The sequence below is a fragment of the Neovison vison genome, chromosome 7 (genome assembly GCF_020171115.1).
Source record: "Neovison vison isolate M4711 chromosome 7, ASM_NN_V1, whole genome shotgun sequence".
NCBI classification, from domain to species: domain Eukaryota; kingdom Metazoa; phylum Chordata; class Mammalia; order Carnivora; family Mustelidae; genus Neogale; species Neogale vison.
The window spans coordinates 178,272,355-178,293,882 of record NC_058097.1 but is presented as its reverse complement, the minus strand read 5'-3'; the positions used below and the strand labels follow the sequence as shown (position 1 = coordinate 178,293,882).

Sequence of the window (21,528 nt, the reverse complement as noted above, 5' to 3'; positions counted from 1 at the left end):
ATCATAGACAAACTCAGAAAACAGATAAAAAGGAAAATTATTAAAAAAAAAAAAAAAAAAAGGAAAATTATGTGACACCCGTTCTGGAGATAACTGCTTTTCATCTTTAAATATTTTAAGGTAGTGTGTGTGTGGGTGTCTCCTATAAAGTGTGCACTATTTTTGCATTCTTTTTCAGGTAACAATATCATGGATTATCTGTAATATATTTAATGTCCTCTATTGTTGGGTGGTGCAATAAATATTTACATCTTTGTGTTAACATACATCTATTATTCTTCATGTGTCTGATTACTTGGAAAGGTAAGAATTCAGGCCGTGGAAAGGGTGGTGGAAATACATAAGCAGAAGCAGGGAGACAGAAAAGAATAAGGTGTGTATGGGAAAAGTTTAGGTTTACTTTGGCATGTAGGCCACTATCCCTGAGGAGAATGAAAGCAGACACAGGATGACAAACTTTCACTGAAAATTAGTTTGAGAAGAGACCCGTTCTCCCTTAATCTTGGGCTATGCCACACATGCTCTGAGCGCTTTTACGTGCTCACCTTATTTAAATTGCGGGTACTACTCTTATTCCTATCTATTGGCAAACAAACTGCGGCACCGGCAAAGTTAAATTGCCCACGGTTACCGATCAAGTGAGAGACGTAGCCAGGATTCAAACGAATGGAGTCTGGCTTCAGAGTCTGACTGCTTTTACCTCCACTTTGCATACGAAGAATCATGGTGAGATGCTGAGCTTAAAACCCGGGATTTACAGACGTTAAAACCTTAGACACAGTAGGAGGTAGTGGCAGTACATATTAATATGGGCTCGATCTGTTCCTCTTATCCCTAAGAAGCATAGAAAGCATTAGCTTAGACCATAGAACACCTCGATATATTCCCTATCTCCAAACTAAAAAAGGCATTTAAACTTAGCATTGTCCTAAAACGGCCAGTTTACCTGAACTAAACTGATTGACAGGCTTCAAGAGCGAAATACCGGGTTCCACAGCTTGGTAATTAAACTCCAAAATGCGCGCGAGCCTCCAGGCTAAACAGTTTCCCGCCTCCCAGCCGGTTACAGCCAGCTCAGCAACAGCTCCCCTAGCCCAGGGTCGTGACGTCAGCAAGGCTTTGGGCCCGCTTCCGGATTCTCTCTGCATCTGCGCGGCCGAGTAACTGGCGAGTCGCGATCTTAGCTCCGCCCACTGCCCCGGAAGTTAATGCAGAAGCCTCACCTCTCTCCTCATCCGGCTGGGGCGCAGCCATTTTAATTCATATCTGAGTGGGCGGTGGCGTTTCGTGTTGGCGGTCTGGCTCCGCTGGGCAGGGGGTAACTTTACTGGCTTGGGGTGGTTTTTAGTTTAATTTCTCTTTTCTAGCTTCGCATCGCGGGCCAGTTCTCTCTTCCTAGTCAACTGAGGCCATGTCAGGAGACGGCGCCCCGGAGCAGGTGAGGAAAGAGAGTGGTGGGGCCTCGTGGCGACCTCTTCTCTTCAAGTCTGTGTTCGTCCGAGTACTCCAGCCATGTTCGCCTGAGGAAGGAATCGGGGTCTAATGGACCCGGAGAACCGGGTATAGGACAATGTGGGAATGGGGAGCAAGGGCTGACTTGAGATCTGAAGTTATTTTTTGGCTTCTCTGCCTTAGGCGTTAATACGAACAAATATTTAATCTAGACAATAGCCAGGAAGCTGCTTCGTCCTGTTTAGTTAGGTTCATGGGACTACTCCTGTGAGATACCTTCCTTTGATACCATCTTGATACTAGGGTGGTTAGGAATTGATTACTTTAACGTGTAGTCGCGGTTTTCGAAAAACTTGACAGTGTTTCCTCTGCCACCTCTCCGATATACCACGAAATAGGTTACCACTTTGAGAAATAATCGGAGATGAAACTCATCTGGAGAAATAGTCTCTTGCCAGTGCGAATGAAGAAGGAAGCAGTGTAAGAGAAAAGCATGGTTTTGCCGAGATTAAGGAATTGTGTGGCTTGCTTCTGCTTCCTTCTTTTTCTCTTCTGTACGCAGTTCATTTTCGTTTTTAAAGCGACACAAATATTGCAGGATTTGATAAATCGGAAATGAGAAATCGGTTTCGGCCACTGTAAATAAAAGCGTCCGCTTTAGTACTGGGTGTAAGTAACTTATAAATAATGTAAAAATCAGGTATTTAGTAAAGTGATTTGTTTCTTTTGCACTTTGTTCAGAATTTGGGTAAATACTACCTTTTAGTTTGAAAGAGGAAACTGATAGCTTATGAGAGATGTCATTCCATTCGTTTTTTCGATTTAAGCCCTGCTATGTTTAGGTAGATAGTTTTTTAAAAATGGAGGCTAGCTAGACCTGCAGAGCCTCAATTTCCTGAAATTTCCCGTTGCCATGGTAACGAACTACACTTGGGTTTTTGTTTTTTAAATTCCCAGCTTAGAAGGTAGAGGCTGTTCTGGAGGTTGACAGAGATGAGGCAAAGTTGGAGTTCTCTTGAATGGGCTGGCTGACTGTAAATGTCCTTATGTCGGGAAGGCTTGCTAAATTAAATTTTGTGTTTGCTTGTTGACTGATTTCAGTACTGAAATCCCGTTTACATTTTACATGCTGTCACAATGCCCAAAAATGCAAAGTCTCGAGTCTCAAAATTATTTTATCAAATCTGTTTATATATACCTACCGTTTTTCTGAGATGGGCTCATATTTTGTCATTTGAAAGGTGAGGAGTAGTGATGTCCTAAGATTTTATTGAAAGTTTCCAGAACTTAATTCTTAAATTTATCTAAAATTATAAAGACACTGAAATGTCATGACCTTGAATATTTCAGAACTGTGGTGTTTTAAAAGGGGGAGATGGTGGTGAAAATTTACAGGAAGAGAAATTAACCTAAAAGTTTTACCGTACAAAGTTTAGTACATAGAGAAAAGTTGGAAGTGCAATTAATGCTAGCAATATGGTTCTTCACCTAGAATCAGCAGTTGTTAACAACAGTTTTCCCTACTTGTTTTATCTCTGCATACATACTTATTTGAAAGTAAGTTGACACATATTTCAGCCCCTTAAATTTCATCATTCTTTTATATAAGGACATTGATGCAGTTATATAACATACCGTTTTCTCACCTAAGAAAATTAATAGTAATAACATATTTCTGAATCCCACTTTCTGTTCACATTTCCCCAGTTATCCCCCAAATAGGATTCATTGGATTTTCTTTATTTTTTCTTTATTTTCTTTTACTTTATTAGAATCTAATTTGGGTTTACATGCATCATTTTGTTATATCTCTTGAACAGTCCCCCCCACCCCCTTTTCTCCCGGGGATATTGTTTGTCTGAAGAATTCTGGACAATTTTCTAGTAAAAACTTCTCATTTTCTGAGTTGATTTGATTTTTGTGTGTGTGGTATCATTTAACTTATCCCTTTATCTTTTGTTACTTCCTGAAAACTTTGTGGTTGCTTAGGTCTAAACTGAGAGCTCTGTTAATATTTGGCTTAAGTATTTTTGGGTAGAATGGTATAATGTTACATCAAAAGGCACTTCATGCCAAGTAGTTAGGTTGTTCCACTATTAGTGATGGTTAAGTTTGATTATTTGGGTAGGTTGATGATTCTGGGTTTCTTCATTGTGAAGGATTATTTTCTCCTTTGCAGTTAGTAATCTGTGGGTTGATTTTGTGTTCCTCAATAACCTTTTAACTAGTTATTTGTCCATTAATAATTCTTAATAAATCAATTATTACATTGGAGGTGGTGAATGGTGGTGTTCTTATTCTACTCCGTCTTTCTGACTGGCTCGTATTCTTCTGTAAAGAATTTTTTTCCTTTCTCTTTTTTAAAAGATTTTATTTATTTTAGAGAGAGATTATTTTATTATTTTGGAGAGAGGATTATTTTTCCTTTTGTAGTTAGTATTCTGTAGGTTGATTATGTGTTCCTCAATAACCTTTTAACTAATTGGTAACTGTTTAGAGGAAAGAGCACCTAAAATGAGCTGAAATGATAGACAAAAAGAGACTAAGTACAACTGAAGAATCATTTAAAAAAAATCGAATGGGGCGTTTGCTTTGGAAAGATGCCAAAGGAGGTTATGGACAAAGTATGGCAAGATAGTTGTAGATTTCTTTTAGCCTCATAACATTGAAGCTCAAAAAAAAGTTTGGTTGAACAAACCTGCTGGTATCTGTTATTCAAAAATACAGGTGGTCATTACTTTCTTGGTACTGAATCTATAAATTTGTGCCTTCTGAAATGGGGAAATAATTGTAAACAAGCAGGATGGCTTGCTAAGATTTATTGTAGTTTTGTGGGGTTTTTTTGTTGTTTTTTTTTTTACTCTTGTGAGGAAGTTCCATTTTTGCATAGAGGGCTATTTAATTTACCTTGGCATTTTTCATCAGTATTTATTACTGTTTTTGTCAGTGCAGTGATGACAAAACTATGTGCTTGTAGGTTCCTCTCTACTCCCAAATGAAAACACATCTGGTTCATGTGTGGAATTATGGCTATATTTTTGTCTTGTGTGTGTGTCTCTGTGGATATATTATCTGTATATGCACACACACATACACACATACGTTAGTGCTTGGTTCAGCTTTTGATCGTGTTCTTTTTTAGCTCCATTTTACTTTGTGCAGTACCCCTACAGCATTTCGCTGTTGTCTGGAGTTCCTCCACTGGGTTTGTACATGAGTTGAAAGGACTGCCTTATTTATTCATCCTTGCATCAAGGAATCTAGGAAATTCTGTTTTGATACTTAAAGGTGTTCAGTAAATTAATGGATGAATTTTGCATTTAGGCTGTATGAGATACATTAGAAATTCCCATAGAATTTAATTTTGGGAGGACAGGTGCATAAATAAGAAAAAAATAATTTGGGTATAAGAGTGGGTTTTTTTTTAATGTTTTGTTAGATAAGAAGAGGGAGAGTAATGTGTTCAGCCAGGCCAATTCATATGAACCTTTAAATCCCTAAAACTGTTTCTGCACTCATCTTTTAGAAATAAGACTTCATTTTTAAAACAACTTATAACTGACCTAGGATTAGGAAGGCCTATATTGTAAACAAAATGATCCTCACTTTGGAAAATTTGCATAACCTGAAGAAGCACAATTATCAGTAGTTCTTAATGAGAGGAACTTGGGGCCATAAGTCATTGTTGTCTTTTGGTGAAAGATAAGTTTGGGACAATGTGGAAAATAATGAAAAATGTTTCCTGCTATATACTTAATTAAGATGAAAAATGAACGCATACAGTGTTGAAACACAAAACCTGGTTTAAGGTTTTGTTGGGTAACCATTACTACTTACTAGCATTTTAAAATATTTTTTAAAAAATATTTTACTTATTTATTTGAGAAAGAGAGTGCGTAAGAGAGAGCATGAGAAGGGGAGAAGGTCAGAGGGAGAAGCAGACTCCCCTCGGAGCTGGGAGCCGGATATGGGACACGATCCCAGGATCCCAGGACTCAGGGATCATGACTTGAGCCAAAGGCAGTCGCTTAACTGACTGAGCCACCCAAGCGCCTATCAAAAACATTTAAACCCCAATTGGAGGGCTGCCTGGGTGGCTCGATTGGTTAAGTGTCTGCCTTCAGCTCAGTTCCCGATCTCCAGGTCCTGGAATCGAGCACCGTGACTCCCAGCTTGGTGAGGAGTCTGCTTCTCCCTCTGCCTTTCCCCCTGCTTGTGCTGCCTCTCTCTTTCTCTCTCAAATGAATAAATAAAATCTTTTTTTTTTTTTTTTAAAGATTTTATTTACTTGACAGACAGAACACAAGTAGGCAGAGAGGCAGGCAGAGAGAGGAGGAGGAAGCAGGCTGCCTGCGGAGCAGAGAACCCGATGTGGAGCTTGATCCCAGGACCCTGGGATCATGACCTGAGCCGAAGGCTTTAACCCACTGAGCCACCCAGGGGCCCCTGAATAAATGAAATCTTAAAAAAAAAAAATTAAAAAAAAAAAGCCAAAGTGGATTGGGTGGGGGTGGTAAGGGAGAGGGCCAGGTATATATATTAGATGATGTGTTATTTGGGCCCAATTAGTTTTATCAGTTTTTAACAGTCTTTCTGTAATAGCCTTTCCTACTTTTCTTCCTCCTGTTGTGATACTCGGTATAACAGTTTGGGGCAGCCAAAATTGAGTTCATCTTTTTTGTTAATATTTCAACCATGTAGAATACTCTAGTTGGCAATAGTTGTTCGTAAGAGAGACTGATCTGTGTTTATATAAGTATTGGTTTTCCTTAGAAGTACAGTAGAAAGGTGCTGTGTTAAGAGAGATTGCATTCCTTCAGCATTAAGAATGTAGGAATTTCAGGAATACAGCTTACATCCCAAATAGACTTTCCAGAATTGCAAAATCTGTGTTGAGGTGTTTGTACCTATTAAGTGAATAATTGCCAAAAACCCTTCATAGTTGTAAGCTTTTCTGCCATTGTCTCTAAATCTTTTCTCTGTAGATAAAGACCTGCCTATGAATTTGAGTCTTTTTGTTTTGTTTTGCTTGGCAGTTGGTAATGGAGTGAGAATTTATGTAAAAATTGATTTGAGTTAGCAGATTTTTAGATTAATGGATAGTTTATAACAGTAGATACTGAATAAAGCCGGAGGACAAAACTGTGTCCTAACTGATGATTTGCTGATGTTTTATTTAGTTTATTTAGTGAATTAATATCTTGGCTACTTTTGGTCTAAAGCCACATTTTTTGAATTCTAAAAGATTCAGATTTTTATTTGTAGTTGCAGCTGTTTGTTTCCTAGGGAATTAATAAGCAGATTTAATAAGCACATATGATAAGTATCATTATTTAGGCCAATAATCTTTAGCGTGTTTTTTCTTGAGTTTTGAATTGTTTACATGTTTAGTAGATTTTTAGTCTCTGGAAGGGCTGAAGGGATGATATGCAGAATACATAATCAGATTCATTTACCAAAAAAAAGAATCTGGTAGAGTTCTGTTGCACTGGTGAAGGAACACACATAGGACTGAACTGGCATTCAGTCCTAATGTCACCTGTCACATAAACTGCTTTTATTCTCTAGGCATATGAATCGTCTCAGTTACTACTTGCAGATAATCTTGCAGAGTGCCACTCTCGTCTATTTTTAATTTTGAATAAAGGTTAACTACCAAGGGAGACTAAAGACTTCATATAGATAGTATAATTTATGCAGCTTTATTAATGTTTTAGGGAAAACATGGAATGACTTAGGTCTGATGGCTACTTTATTTTTTTTTAAGATTTTATTTATTTATCAGAGAGAGAGGGAGAGAGCGAGCACAGGCAGACAGTATGGCAGGCAGAGGCAGAGGGAGAAGCAGGCTCCCTGCCGAGCAAGGAGCCCAACGTGGGACTCGATCCCAGGACGCTGGGATCACGACCTGAGCCGAAGGCAGCTGTTTAACCAACTGAGCCACCCAGACTTTATTTTTAAATAAACAACTTTTGGAAAATGTATGTAGAGAACGGATTAGTTAGGTTTGTCCAAATGGAGTCTGTGGCCCATTGCATCATAATCACTTAGGTGCTTTTATAGAACGATAGGTGCGTACATCTTAATTTCAGACTACTTATGACTGATTCTGTAAGTGAGACTTGAGAATCTTCATTTGAAACAAGTACCATGGGTGATTTTTATGTAAAACGGGCAAACCACGTAGAGGTTGAAGATACCTGAACCTTAAAGGTTGTTTTTGAATACGTTCTTTATAAAATAAGTGGAAGAAAAACTGCAGATTATTTGAGGATGGTAGGCTTTTGATAGTATTTTGTGATTTTCCTGCCTGTAGTATATTTAGTCAATCATTACCCTTAATAGTGGGAAATATTCATTATAAAACCATGTTAGATACTCATCCTCTAGTTCTGTTCGCCATGGTCAAGAACTGTTTATATAGGTTTAAATCTTTTAATTTACCGTCTTCTCGCCTGTACTTTCGTTTATCCCTTGGATTAAATTTTCACTGATACTTAATTTAGGTATGACCTCTCATCACACCCTCCCCATTTACCACAAAAATAGCTATATTCGGAGGAAAACTACCTTTTTTTTCTCCCCCCCTGTGAAAGTTGCACTTCCCTGGTGGGGATGGGAAAAATAAATTAGATTATTTTATTCTTTCAGTCATTAATCATTTTTGTCATTTCCCCTCCTCGCACCTGAGTTAACTAACTCACCCCCTAATATTAGTTAAGCTGCCATATAGAAACTGGTAGGCAGTTTCAATAAAGTTTAACTTAGAGTTTTTCGGAGGCTACATGAGCTATCCACAATTATATGAAAAGGCTATTAAAAGTGCTTTTCCGGGTGCCTGGGTAGCTCAGTGGATTAAGCCTCTGCCTTCGGCTCAGGTCATGATCTCAGGGTCCTGGGATCGAGTCCCGCATCGGGCTCTCTGCTCAGCAGGGAGCCTGCTTCCCTCTCTCTCTCTCTCTGCCTGCCCCTCCGACTACTTGTGATTTCTCTCTGTAAAATAAATAAATAAAATCTTTTTTTTAAAAAAAAGTGCTTTTCCTTTCTCATCTACATACATAGTCATATACTTCATAATTCTAGTTACATAGTCATACTTCATCCAAAACAATATACTGCAGTAGATTGAAAGCCCAAGCAGATAATGTCTTCTATTCAGCCAGACATTTAAGTGTCACAAAACCATAAAACTGCCGTTGTGTTCACTAATTATTTTTTTGCTTTGGAAAATATTTTTAAATAAAGTTTTTTTTTTTTTTAAGATTTTATTTATTTGACAGAGATCACAAGTAGACAGAGAGGCAGGCAGAGAGAGAGAGAGGGAAGCAGACTCCCTGCCGAGCAGAGAGCCCGATGCTGGACCCGATCCCAGGACCCTGAGATCATGACCTGAGCCGAAGGCAGCGGCTTAACCCACTGAGCCACCCAGGCGCCCAATAAAGTTACTTTTAAATGAACTAAAATTTTTTTCTCAATTTTACTATCTCATATGATAATATTGATAGATACAGCCACATTTTAAAAAATTTTTGTTCGGTTCTTCAGTTTTTAAGACTGTAGAGTGATTCTTTTACAAAAAGTTTGAGAACCATAGAAATGCGTGTGTAGTGTCTGTGAGGCCCTTGTCAAATTCTGGTTCTCTGGGCTGGCTTCACATAACAAACAAAAGATTAATCATAGAAAGTGAAAAAACCCACTTAATGGGAGGAACTTTTTTTTTCTTATTTGACGACAGAGATCTCAAGGAAGCAAAAGGCAGGTAGAGGGTGGGGGGGATCAGGCTCCCTGCTGAGTAGAGAGCCGGAAGCGGGGCTCTATATCAGGACCTTAAAACCACGACCTGAGCCACCCAGGCGCCCCTGGGAGAAACTTTTTATAAATCTAGTGACAAGGGACTTGTATCCGTAATACAAAAGTCTCTTGCAATTCAGCAGTGAAAAGATAACTCAATTAAAAATGGGCAAAGAATCTGAAAAGACATTTCTCCAAAGACAAATGGCCTGTAAGAACATCAAAAAAATGCTGAACTTCATTAACGATCAGAGAAATGTAAATCAAAACCACTTTATACCCAGTAGGATGATCAGAATCATCAAAAGATACGTGTCGGTGAAGATCTGAAGAAATTGGAACCCTCTTAACAGTGTTGCTCAGAATGTAAAATGGTTCAGTCACTTTGGAAAACAGTCTGGCAGTTCCTCAGTGTTAAAAATAGAATTACGGGGGCTCCTGGGTGGCTCAGTGGGTTAAGGCCTCTGCCTTCAGCTCAGGTCATGATCCCGGTGTCCTGGGATCGAGCCCCTTATCGGGCTCAGCAGGGAGCCTCCTTCCCCCTTTCTCTGTCTCTGCCTGCTTCTCTGCCTACTTGTGATCTCTGTCAAATAAGTAAATAAAATCTTTAAAAGAAAAAAAAAAAGAATCACCATATGACCTATCAGTTTCACCTGTAGGGAGAGGGGTGGTGTGTGTGTGTGTGTGTAAAAAACACAAAATGAACTTCACTCAAAAACTGGGAAACAGGGCGCCTGGGTGGCTCAGTGGGTTAAGCCACTGCCTTCGGCTCAGGTCATGATCTCAGAGTCCTGGGATCGAGTCCCGCATCGGGCTCTCTGCTCAGCAGGGAGCCTGCTTCCCCCTCTCTCTCTGCCTGCCTCTCTGCCTACTTGTGATTTCTCTCTGTCAAATAAATAAATAAAATCTTTAAAAAAAAAAAAAACTGGGAAACAATCCAAATGATCATCAGTAGTTAAATAAAATGTAGGATTTGTGGGATTATCCATATAGTGGAATTTTACTTGTCATTAGAGAGGAAAATACTGATAGATGATGAAACATGAACCTTGGAAACACGCAAAGTAATAAAAGCTAGAAACAACAACATATTGTACAATACTATTTACATGGAATACCTGCACATATATGGAGACTGAAAGTAGTTTGGTGATTGCCCTAGGGCTAGGGCCTTGGGAAAGGTAATGGCTGTTAGGGTGGTTCTTGTCGGATGATAAGATGTTTTTTAAAAATTTACTTGAATTGTATACTTTAAATAAGTGGCTTGTATATGATTATGCCTTAAAAAAGCCATTAAAAAAAAAAAGACTATTTTTTTTGACAGACAGATCACAAGTAGGCAGAGAGGCAGGCAGAGAGAGAGATTGGAGGAAGCAGGCTTCCCGATGAGCAGAGAGCCGGACGTGGGGCTCTGTCCCAGGACTCTGGGATCATGACCTAAGCCGAAGGCAGAGGTTTTAACCCACTGAGCCACCCAGGTGCCCCCCAAAAAAGCCATTATTAAAAAAATTTTAAAAGGTCAGCGTGTAATGGATTTACCCTTCCTTCATATTTTTAGCCAGTTTTACACTTGTTACTATTCACAGAGAAAAAAATTAGTTGTCATGCTAGCAGTACCCTACTACTAGAAAAACAATTCATAGAACAGATGCTAGAGATAGGTACTAAGTAACATTGTGTCCCTGTACCCAAAAAGAGTACATCATCTATTCAAAATTTTTCTGGGTTTTGTACCCATTTGAAATAGTGTATATTGGTATGTATCTTTGTATACACCATACAGTTGTGTTATTTTTCTAGGTTTTAAAATTATGCAAATCAAAGACATTCCCAGAGTCCAGCTGATACCATTAGTAATGCATGCTTTGGGAACTAGTCCAGCTTTTGTTCTGGTCATGTGATTTGGAGTTCCAACCTACTCCCCATTAACATTCCCTAAAGAATGATAATGGGATGATAGTTTATTCCAAAGACAAAAGCTGGATTTTTGTAGACTTTCTTTTTGAAGTAAGTTTTGGGGATGTGTAACCATGGGACAGCTGTTTTTTGGCTGTACTAAGCAGAGTTCCGACCTCATTCCATTTCAAATGAGTACTGGAAACTTGTCCTAAATTTTCTTAAACTGATCCATTCCTCTGATGCAGCAGTAGATTTAGGAAATAGTAAAATAATTCCATTTTTTTTTTTTTTAAAGGATTTATTTATTTATTTATTTATTTATTTGACACAGAAAGAAATCACGAGTAGGCAGAGAGGCAGGCAGAGAGAGACGGGGAAGCAGGCTCCCCGCCAAGCAGAGCCCAATGTGGGCTTCGATCCCAGGACCCTGGGATCATGACCCGAGCCAAAGGCAGAGGCTCAACCCACTAGCCATCCAGGCACCCCTACTATTCCATTCTTTATGGAAGTCCAGTCCCCTTGTGGAATACTGGAAAACTGCTCAGATTTCCTTTGCCCTATAGAAATATGCTCAGTCAAGAGAGCAAAAGTGTTAATGCTGTTGGCTACCCAACTGGTTCATGATGATAAATGACTTTTTGTTGTAGGAATTAAATGTGGCCATGACTACCAGAATATATTCTGGGCCGTTTTGGTTAGCTTTCTTGTTAATTAATGCACTTGATTGAGAATTATCTGTGTAGTTTGTTTTATGAACATTTAACTACATCCTTGCTAGAGGAAAAGAATTTAGGAGTGTAACAGATTTTAAAAAGAGCTGAGCCATGGTTCTTCCAGATTCTAACTGGATTTTGGGTAGAATTATGTAATTTAATTATTTTTCTTATTGTGAAATGGGGTTATTATTTAACGAGTGATTAATGTTTTTTTTTTTTAACATCTGCTCTCCAGCATCCTTTGCCTGGGTTCGTAGGTCCGTTGTAATCCCATTCCCCAGGTGTCTGGTTAGAATTTTAGGGGTTCTGTGAAGTTGGATGGAGAAAATATTTTTACTAATCTTTAACTGAAATTGAAATTTTCCATCTATTATGAAGGTAGGCAAGAAACCACACTGGCAGTGTTAGCAATAACTAACTAGACATAAATATTCCAAATATTATTGTTTTCATCACTAGACTTATTATTAGATCTTGTTATTTAATATGTTAAGTATCTATTACTGTGTAAAATTTTGTTTAAAAATATTTCAGTAATTATATTTCAATATAATTGGTTTCCTTTGAGGTCTCTCACGGTTCATTTTGTGTATTTAAGAACAGTATTCTGAGAGAGGTACCTGGCTGGCCCCATCAAGAGCATGTGACTCTTGATCTTGGGATTGTGAGTTCAAGCCCAACATTGGATGTAGAGCTTCCTTTAAAAAAGAAAGAAAGAAAGAAAAAGATTTTTCTGAGAAAGAGCCCATAGGCTTCAGTAGACTATTGGAAAGTTCTGAGGCAAACAAGAAAGGTTAGGAAGCCCTTGGAGAGCTGTGGTTTTCACCTGAGGCTGCACATTAGAACCATCTAGGGAGTTTAAAAAATATATATAGTGATAAAAAAGTAAAAGTAGTGATGGTACACCTTGTTCCTAGAGATTCTCATTAAATTGCTTACATAGTGGGGCTTGAGCATCTTGAAAATCCCCTTAGCCCCAGGCGATTGTAATGTGCTACGGGGGATGACAGTCACTAAAGGGGTGGCATATTTAGCAAGGAGACATTTATACTTCTTGCTGTGATTTTGCTGGTTGAATATTAGACACTATCTTTTGAGATTCTCTCTTCTTTTACAGATTGTGGTATACGTTACCTAATTTGGTAGGTTAATTTTCAGCAGGTGGATCTTGAGTGTATAAGACTTTACATCAAACTGCTTTGAAACACTAGTTATTAGCATTGATTAACTAAAGCAATTCAAGTATAGCTTAGCTCTTTTTTAGTTCCTGATTTAAAGTTCTGTATCACACTTATTATTTTATCATTAACATTTCATGCTTGGTATCTTATAAACTAAGATCCTGGTTTTATTTTAAGATATTTTCTTAAGTTTGTTTTTTTAAGAAGTAAGTAAACTCTTTGAAAGGAGAATACTTTATTTTGTTGTATCCCAAAGTGTCCCTTCAAGAATGTGTGGCACATACTAGGCACTGAGCAGATATTTCTTGGGTGAATAAAAATTAAAACAGTAGAAGAGTATATACATTGTAAAGGGAGTGTTTCCATGAGTCTGTCTCTGTTTCTTCCCAGCTCATCTCCCAGTTGTTTTTTTTTTCCACCCAGTATTATGGAGATAGTTCCATGTTGCTATCTATAGACCTTCCCTGCCCTCTTCTTTTTCCTGACTACAAATTACTCAATTTATTTTGTCAGTTCTTTTATATGTGATTATTTTAATTATTTTTAGTTTTATGCAACAGCAAACAGCCGAGTAGTAGTTCTTCAGTATACACCTTTGTGCATGTGTACAGTAGAAGTTGCCAAAAGTGGAATTCAGGGTCAACGTTCATGTTAAATTTTGATCACATTACTATTTGACCCCGCCAACAGTGTGAGAATGTCTTGCCAGTGTAATGTTGATTATAAAACATTTTGGATCTCTGTCTTATGGCTTACATTTCTAGTTCCTTTTCTATGAACTGTTCCAGTACATTGCCCATTTTGTGAGTTGCTGATCTTTTATTGACTGTACGTGAATAAATTTAGTACTTTGCCAAATATGTTGGCTATTTTTTAGGTTTGTCTTTTGACTTTGATAATTTTTCATGCACAATTTAAACAGAATTAAGTGTACTCTCTTCAAAGACTTCTGAAAAGCCTTAGATCCACTTCAGTATGTTTTCCTCTCGTTCTTTTTTGTTATTAGTGTTTAAATCTCTGACCCATGTGAAATTTACTTCGGTAGAAAGGGTTTAATAGGAATTCAACCTTATTTTGATAAAGTTGACTGTAGTTATTCTGATAGATGGTTATGCAGTTATTCTAAACCTGTGCTTTGAATAAGCCACTATTCTGATTTGAAATATCACCTTTATTTGTTCATTTTCCATATATCATTCTCTTTTTCAACTGTCATGAACCAGTGATTCATGAACCATTACCACACCATTTTGCCATGTCATTTTGTGTTTTAAAGTGTGGTTGGGACCAATAGTCCTCCTCTATTAAACTTTCCCAGTTTTAGTTTCTTAAGCTAGCCTACTTATAGAGCTCTTATATATTAGTAAATATGAGTTTCATACAAAATCACATTTTTTTTAAGATTTATTTGTCTGACAGAGATCACAAGTAGGTGGAGATGCAGGCAGAGAAAGAGGAGGAAGCAGGCTCCCTGCTGAGCAGAGCACCCGATGGGATCCCAGGATCCTGGGATCATGACCTGAGCCAAAGGCAGAGGCTTTAACCCACTGAGCCACCCAGGCACCCCTACATTGGTCTTTTAAAACGTGTTTTTCTTTCTAAATAAAATGTATACTTATCAGTGGTAGACACTAATTTATTCCAAAGAAGAGTGTACTACTTCCAGGTATATTTTTTTCCCTGAACCCACAACTAAAATTTCTTCCCATCTGGGGTTTTGACATTATTTTTCTTTTTTCCTTTTTTTTTTTTAGGATTTTTTATTTATTGATTTGACAGAGACAGTGAGGGAGGGAACTCAGCAGGGGGAGTGGGACAGGGAGTAGGCTTCCCGCTGGGCAGGGAGCCTGAGGCGTGGGGCTTCATCCCAGGACCTGCGCCGCCGCCCCCCCCCCCGCCCCCCCCCCCCCGCCGCCGCAGGATCATGATGTGAGGGAAAGGCAGACTTGTTAATGACTGAGCCGCCCAGGTGCCCCTTGACATAATGTTTCTCATAATTGTCACTGAAAAAAATAAAGCTGTTAGGGGCAGTGCTTCCCTTTCTATCTCCTCTTAAATATTACTCTGTATTGCCATATAGATTTCAAGAAGTCCTGTAAAAAGACAAAACACAACTTTAAAAATTAACATTTATCTGACTTAGTTGAATATCACTTTTTTTCCTGGCACATAGTGGTATTCTTTTTTTTTTTAAGATTTTATTTATTTATTTGACAGAGAGACAGCCAGAGAGTGAACACGAGCAAGGGAGAGGGAGAAGCAGGCTTCCTGCTGAGCAGGGAGCCCTGTGGGGGAGCTCAGTCTCAGAACCCTGGGATCATGACCTAAGCTGAAGACAGATGCTTCATGACTGAGCCACCCAGGTGGTATTCTGAACAACAGTTTGAGTAGTACTTACATTTTTGCCTCAGGTGCTGGCTATTTTAGGCATTACTCTTTTTTTAGTTTATATTTTTATAATAAAAATGAAACTGTTACCCACATGTTAGTACTAAACATTTTAGTTCAAATTCCTTTTTAATAGTTTTAATGATGCTGTATGTACAATTTGTGAATCATGTTTTGAAAACCTTTACATCAAAATACAATTTCCATGTCATTTCATGCTTTTTCTTTTGTGGCTCAGGATGAATGCTCTATAGCAGTGTTTCTCAAAATTGGTCCAGGGACCTGGGAGGTTCCTAAGACTTTCAGAGGATATGTGAGTTCATAGTTTCATAATAAATTTTAGATAATTATTCGGCCCTTTCACTCTTAATCTCTTAAGAAAGTACAGTGGAATTTTTACATGATGTGATATCACAGCAGATTGAATGCAGAAGCAGACAGAAAAATCCAGCTACGTACCTTTAAAAAAATCAGACACTAAACAGATTTGCAAATATATAAAATAGGATATTCTCACTGACTTTTTAAATTTATTTTGCATAAAAGCATTATGTTAACATGTAAATAATTTTTATTGTACATGGATAAATATTTAACCCTTTTATCAGTTTTAATTTCCTTTTTTTTTTTTTAAAGATTTTATTTATTTATTTGACAGACAGAGATCACAAGTAGGCAGAGAGGCAGGCAGAGAGGAGGAAGCAGGCTCCCCGCAGAGCAGAGAGCCCGATGTGGGGCTCGATCCCAGGACCCTGAGATCATGACCTGAGCCGAAGGCAGCAGCTTAACCCACTGAGCCACCCAGGCGCCCCTATCAGTTTTAATTTCTGATGTAGTAAATATTGAACTAATCACATAGACAAAAGCTCTTCGGCATACTCAGTAATTTTTAAGAGTATAAAGGGGGTCCTGAGACCACAGTGTTTGAGAATGGCTGCTTTATGTTTATGTAAAAGATGGGTTTGCTTAAATTTAATAATGGCTTTAAAAGTACGTGATCATTGAATTTTGTTTTTATGCAGGTGACTTATGATAGCATAGTATATATAGATTGTAGAAAATGCAGGTCTCTTTTGTAAAAGGACATTTTTATGCTTTGTATTGGGGACTGATAACTGTGCTTGGATTAAATTAGGCATGAAACTTTTAAAACAGTAACATCAGTTCCTTATTTTTCTTTCCTCCAGGCAGCTGAGTATGTCCCAGAGAAGGTGAAGAAAGCGGAAAAGAAATTAGAAGAGAATCCATATGACCTTGACGCTTGGAGCATTCTCATTCGAGAGGCACAGGTTTAGTGATATAGGATTACATTTCCTTCTCTATGGGTCCAATCACACTACTTGGTTCTGCAGTAAATAATATTTTCATAATCTTAACATTGTAAATGCTGTTTATTGGTTTTCAATTTTAGAATCAACCTATAGACAAAGCACGGAAGACTTATGAACGCCTTGTTGCCCAGTTCCCCAGTTCTGGCAGATTCTGGAAACTATACATTGAAGCAGAGGTTAATATTTTATTTTATTTTTTCTTATATAGCATCTGATGGGAATTGCAGCATACACTAGAGTGATAGAAAACAAGTTAGGAACATAGATAGCACAACTAGGACAAGGAGGATTTAAATGTCTCTTGCCTTTATTTTGTAAAATAGGTTTGAAGGAGTAATTAAAGTGAATTTTTGAAATTTGGGTCTTTACAAGCTGATGATTGTTGCATTTTGGAGTTGCAACAACATTAAAACAGTTTCAATGGTATTGGAGTGCTTTAGCCTTTTATTTACTTGTCATGTGTCAATTTATTGCCTCCTGTGTCATTTATTTAGAACTCATTTCTTTTTATTCCTACTTACAAACTAATATGAATGGTATTATGAGAAAATACAGAAATATTAACTTAGTTTCATAGGGTATATTGAGTGGTGAAATGAAACATGTTAGGTGAAAAATTATCTCAGGTTTTTGTGAAAATGCATGGTTTGTCAATAAATGTAAGCATTTCGGTAATTTAAAGATAAGGTTTTTTAATAGGATAAAGTTTACATTATTCAGGAATAAGCTAATGTGATTCAAATATGTGTAATCATAATTTACCCAGTGATACTTCTTTCTTTTTCTTGCTTTCTAACTGTCTTAAAATTTTACATCAGGCATGTTTATTTTAAAGAGTAAGGTCCTCATTCTTGATTATGATTAGAAGGGAAATGTTCATTTTTGACAACTGGAATTAGCAGTCAAGATGATAATAAAGCGTTAATGTATTGATACCAGTGGCACCAAGTAATCATCTTTCAGGTTGTAATTTATTGGGATGGAAGGGGTGAGATGGGAGTGGTATCCACATTCCAGTGAAAATTCTATCCATTTCTCTTTATAACTTATACTATGAAGTATTCTTATTTTGAATGTTAATTTTGTAATCTAAATTCTCAACATTATCAAATACACTGCAGCCTCATAACATTTTCCATAATGACTAAAATTTGGTAATATATGGGTCTGTTTTGGACCTATTCAGAGCGCGTTAGTCACCAGTAGTACTAAATAGATTTCACAACACAGTGCCACCTGTGATGTGCTTCTCATCATGGAACCAACCAACACCCAGTTTAAACTGAGGCTACAGTGTACTTACCGTATTTGTGCTGTAGTTTATAGTGTATTACTTTGGGAGTGGGAGGGAATTACTGGACAATAGCAGGAACATTGTGTGTGTGTGTGTGTGTGTGTATGTGTGTGTGTGTGTGTTAAATTTTTTGTGTGTGGTTGTGTATGTGATGTGTGTGTTTGTATGTGTGAGAGATTGTACCTTACATGGAGTTTGGTTGTGGTTTTGGCCCAAGACCATATCCTTAAGGTTTCATCACTTCTCCTTTGGGACCATTTCTTTCTTTAATATATTTAACCATCAGAGTAGACTGGCGTGGAATTCACCAGGTGAGTGAGTAGGCCTGTCTGAAGTATGCTGAACCCAGTGCTGCTTTGTAATGCTCATTAAAGCAAGGAACCTGGATCACCTGTACTTGGTCTGTATTCCAGTTTGATTTCACAAACACATTAGCTTATATGAAAACTCATCAGAAATGAACATAATTGATACATAATAGTTTTTGTATAATGAAACAGTACTTCCTTTAGTTTTAGAAATTTCTCAAATGTTCAGGTATTTATTCATGTATTTTATTATAGCATAAGTTAAACTGAAATAGGCAGTTAGATATTCCATTCTCTGAGTATGAACACAGTATGTTTCTTCCATTTCCTAAATAAAATACCAACTGCATTCTAAAAAAGAATCCTAAGACCAGATGTTATTTCAGGGGGCTGAAAATTGTCTACATAACAAGCTCATTCCATTTACTGTTTCAGAGCTGCTAGCAGTTGCCCAATTTATTTAATTGGTAATATTTGCAGTTACTTCACACACATACACACACATATATGAATGTATGTATAAAACATCTTTTGAGAAAAATGGTGAAGAATATATATTAATGTGTGTTTTGTAAAATTGACATTTTTGGTTTAGGAATTAAAATGTTAAATTGCTGATTCATAAATGCATATCCTGAGCTGTGTTTTTCTCTTTCCTGATTTGCTCTTTATTTTTTTATTTTCACATTTTGTACTTTGTTTAGCCTGTAAGAGGCTAAAATTTTCTTTGGTCATAACACCCATTGTGGCCTTTAATGTTTCTGGAGACACATGACCTATTTATAAAACTATAAAATCTGAAGTAATAAGAAATGTTTTCACATTAAAGGTAATACTAACAGCGTTTACATAACATCTTTGTATGCACTCTCAAGAAAATAAAGTTTTTTTAATACATTCGTTGTAACTCGGTACTTCATGGCGGGAAAAATATGTTTCCATTTATTTATGGTCAGCCAAACCACTGCATATGAGTCCTAATACATTTAGTTCTTTTCAAATGAAAATACATACATCACTGATAACGAGATAATTTTGCTTCTGCAAAGAAATTTGTAAATCTTCAGAACAAAGTAGCAAAAAGTGGTTTTTTGGGTTTTTTGCTTTTAAATTTGAAACCTCAGCATCAGTTTCAAATGAGACTATAATATAAGTAATTTTTAGTGAAGAAGCTAATGACACTAATCTGGTATTTTTCATATTTGCCAGTGTATCAGCTTTTCTCTTCAGTGGCATCTGCAGTACCTAGCTACTTGTGTAAAATTAAAAGGATAGCTTCTTACCTACTTTTAGTTTTTTTTTTGCTAAAGCATAGAAATTGTTGGAGATAAAATTCTCTGTGTCTAATGAAAGGACATTTAGGACCAACATCTATGTACTTCTTATAATTACATAAATTCAGAATTAGGCCAGATTACTTTTGTATTTCATATGTTAATTGTATAGAAACATCAGATATAAGTGGAATACCCAGTCAGAGCCTCAGTGCTTTTTGGAGTAGTCAGAAGGGTTACTAAATTACAAAATTGAGAACATTTATGGTTTTGCCATATTCTTTTTGAAGTTCTTTTTTCCTGCTTGTGGTTTCTGTAGCTTTTCATGTAGCTAGGTAATCTGTGACAACACGTAAGATACAATATTTTACTGGTAGAAGTAATTTGTTTTGAATTGGGCCACATTCATAAGAAATTTTCCTACAAAAGGGTGATGATATATATTGGTAGCTGAAGGAGAAATGAAGAAGGTAATGCTGTTGGTAATAGCAACAATGTATTTTGCTATCTGTGAAAGCTGTAATTCTTTAATAAAAGTATGTAGAGAATTGATTGCTTTTATTTAAAATATTTTAAAAACTGAATCCTTATAAAATGGGTTGTAAAGTATACATTTCAGTTTTTCAAAATAACCTTTCTACTTGGGAAAAAATGACTCTTAAAAATACCTTTCCTCTTGGAAAATGGAAGTGAACTCAGCATGGAACATGAGTGACCTAAATTGAAATAAACTTCTCCACTGTCAATACTGTTTTAATTCCTCTAAGTAGCAGTTCAAACTACTGTTATAATGTTTTGTATATCCTGAGCAATGTGATTTTTTAAAATGCACATAAAATTATTGCTTTATCATATAGATTATAATTTCTTTTCTATACTTCAGCTTGCAATCTCTTTTAAAAAACCTGTACTCTTTTCTTATAGATCTGCTCTTTTCCTGTTTGTAATAAATGTTGGTCCATGTCTGTGTGATTATTCAGATTGTACTCTAAACCATGTGATCTTTAACCTTTAGTTTCTCAAATGCATGTATAAATGTAGTGTAGGGGTGTTAAAAAAAAAACAAACAAAACAGGAATGATTTGCAAACACAGAACTGAGTAATCATATATCTGAAAGTGCTTTAAATAATTACATACTATTTTTAAAACAAAGAAGATATTTGTGTGTTTACTATTAAATGTAGCAAACTTTTATTTCGGGTTTTATTGAACTACCTCGTCCATATTCCCTTCCAGTATTGTAGTATTTACAATAGTAAATGTAGTGTTTAGGTTTCTCACTGATACTAACTTGATCTATACATTTTTTGTTGTTGTTGTTCCCTTGAGGCCTTTTCTCTTTACCCAGGCAATGTATAATAAAACTACTTTGCAGAAAGATATAGTTAATTTAGATAATATTTCCTTTCTTAAAAATCTTATTTTCTATTTATCGTCTAGATAGTTTAGTATCTTATGTGAAATGTAGTGATTTATTTTCAAGCAAAACCTTGTGCTAATCAACCTAATTGCTTGTATATTTCTATTTCTCCACTTTATAAAGCAAAATTATAATCTTTGAAGTCACTGATAAACATTGAAAATGCAATGCTCATCTTTTTTCCTCTGGAAAAGACTCAAATTTTTAACCCAACTTCTTTATATTCTACTTTATTTTATGTAATAAGATTTATGGTATATTCTGAAAATGTGGAAAAGGCTTCTCTAACCAGATTTTAATAAAAAGCACACATACTCTAAAATTTATGGAACAAAAAGGGCTATTTGGTCAATGCAGTTGTAGTTCCCTGTGGATAATGCTCTAGCCTAAATTTCTTGGGCATTTGTGGAATAACAATACTTAATATATAGTACCTAATAGTGTTATTTTTTTTCAAGTGTGGGGCATCATA

At 36.7% G+C, this 21,528-nt stretch overlaps 1 protein-coding gene across 1 annotated transcript in view; it reads left to right on the top strand.

The window, feature by feature from the left end:
* Positions 1 to 1,249: 1,249 nt before the first annotated feature.
* The window catches only part of CSTF3 (cleavage stimulation factor subunit 3), a 68,276-nt gene continuing 47,997 nt past the window's right edge, over positions 1,250 to 21,528 (top strand). Inside the window, exons 1-3 of the mRNA XM_044259036.1 lie at positions 1,250 to 1,438; positions 16,615 to 16,716; positions 16,839 to 16,934. Of these exons, the coding sequence (XP_044114971.1) occupies positions 1,412 to 1,438; positions 16,615 to 16,716; positions 16,839 to 16,934 (225 nt within the window). The 5' untranslated portion in view covers positions 1,250 to 1,411. The remainder of the gene's footprint in view (positions 1,439 to 16,614; positions 16,717 to 16,838; positions 16,935 to 21,528) is intronic.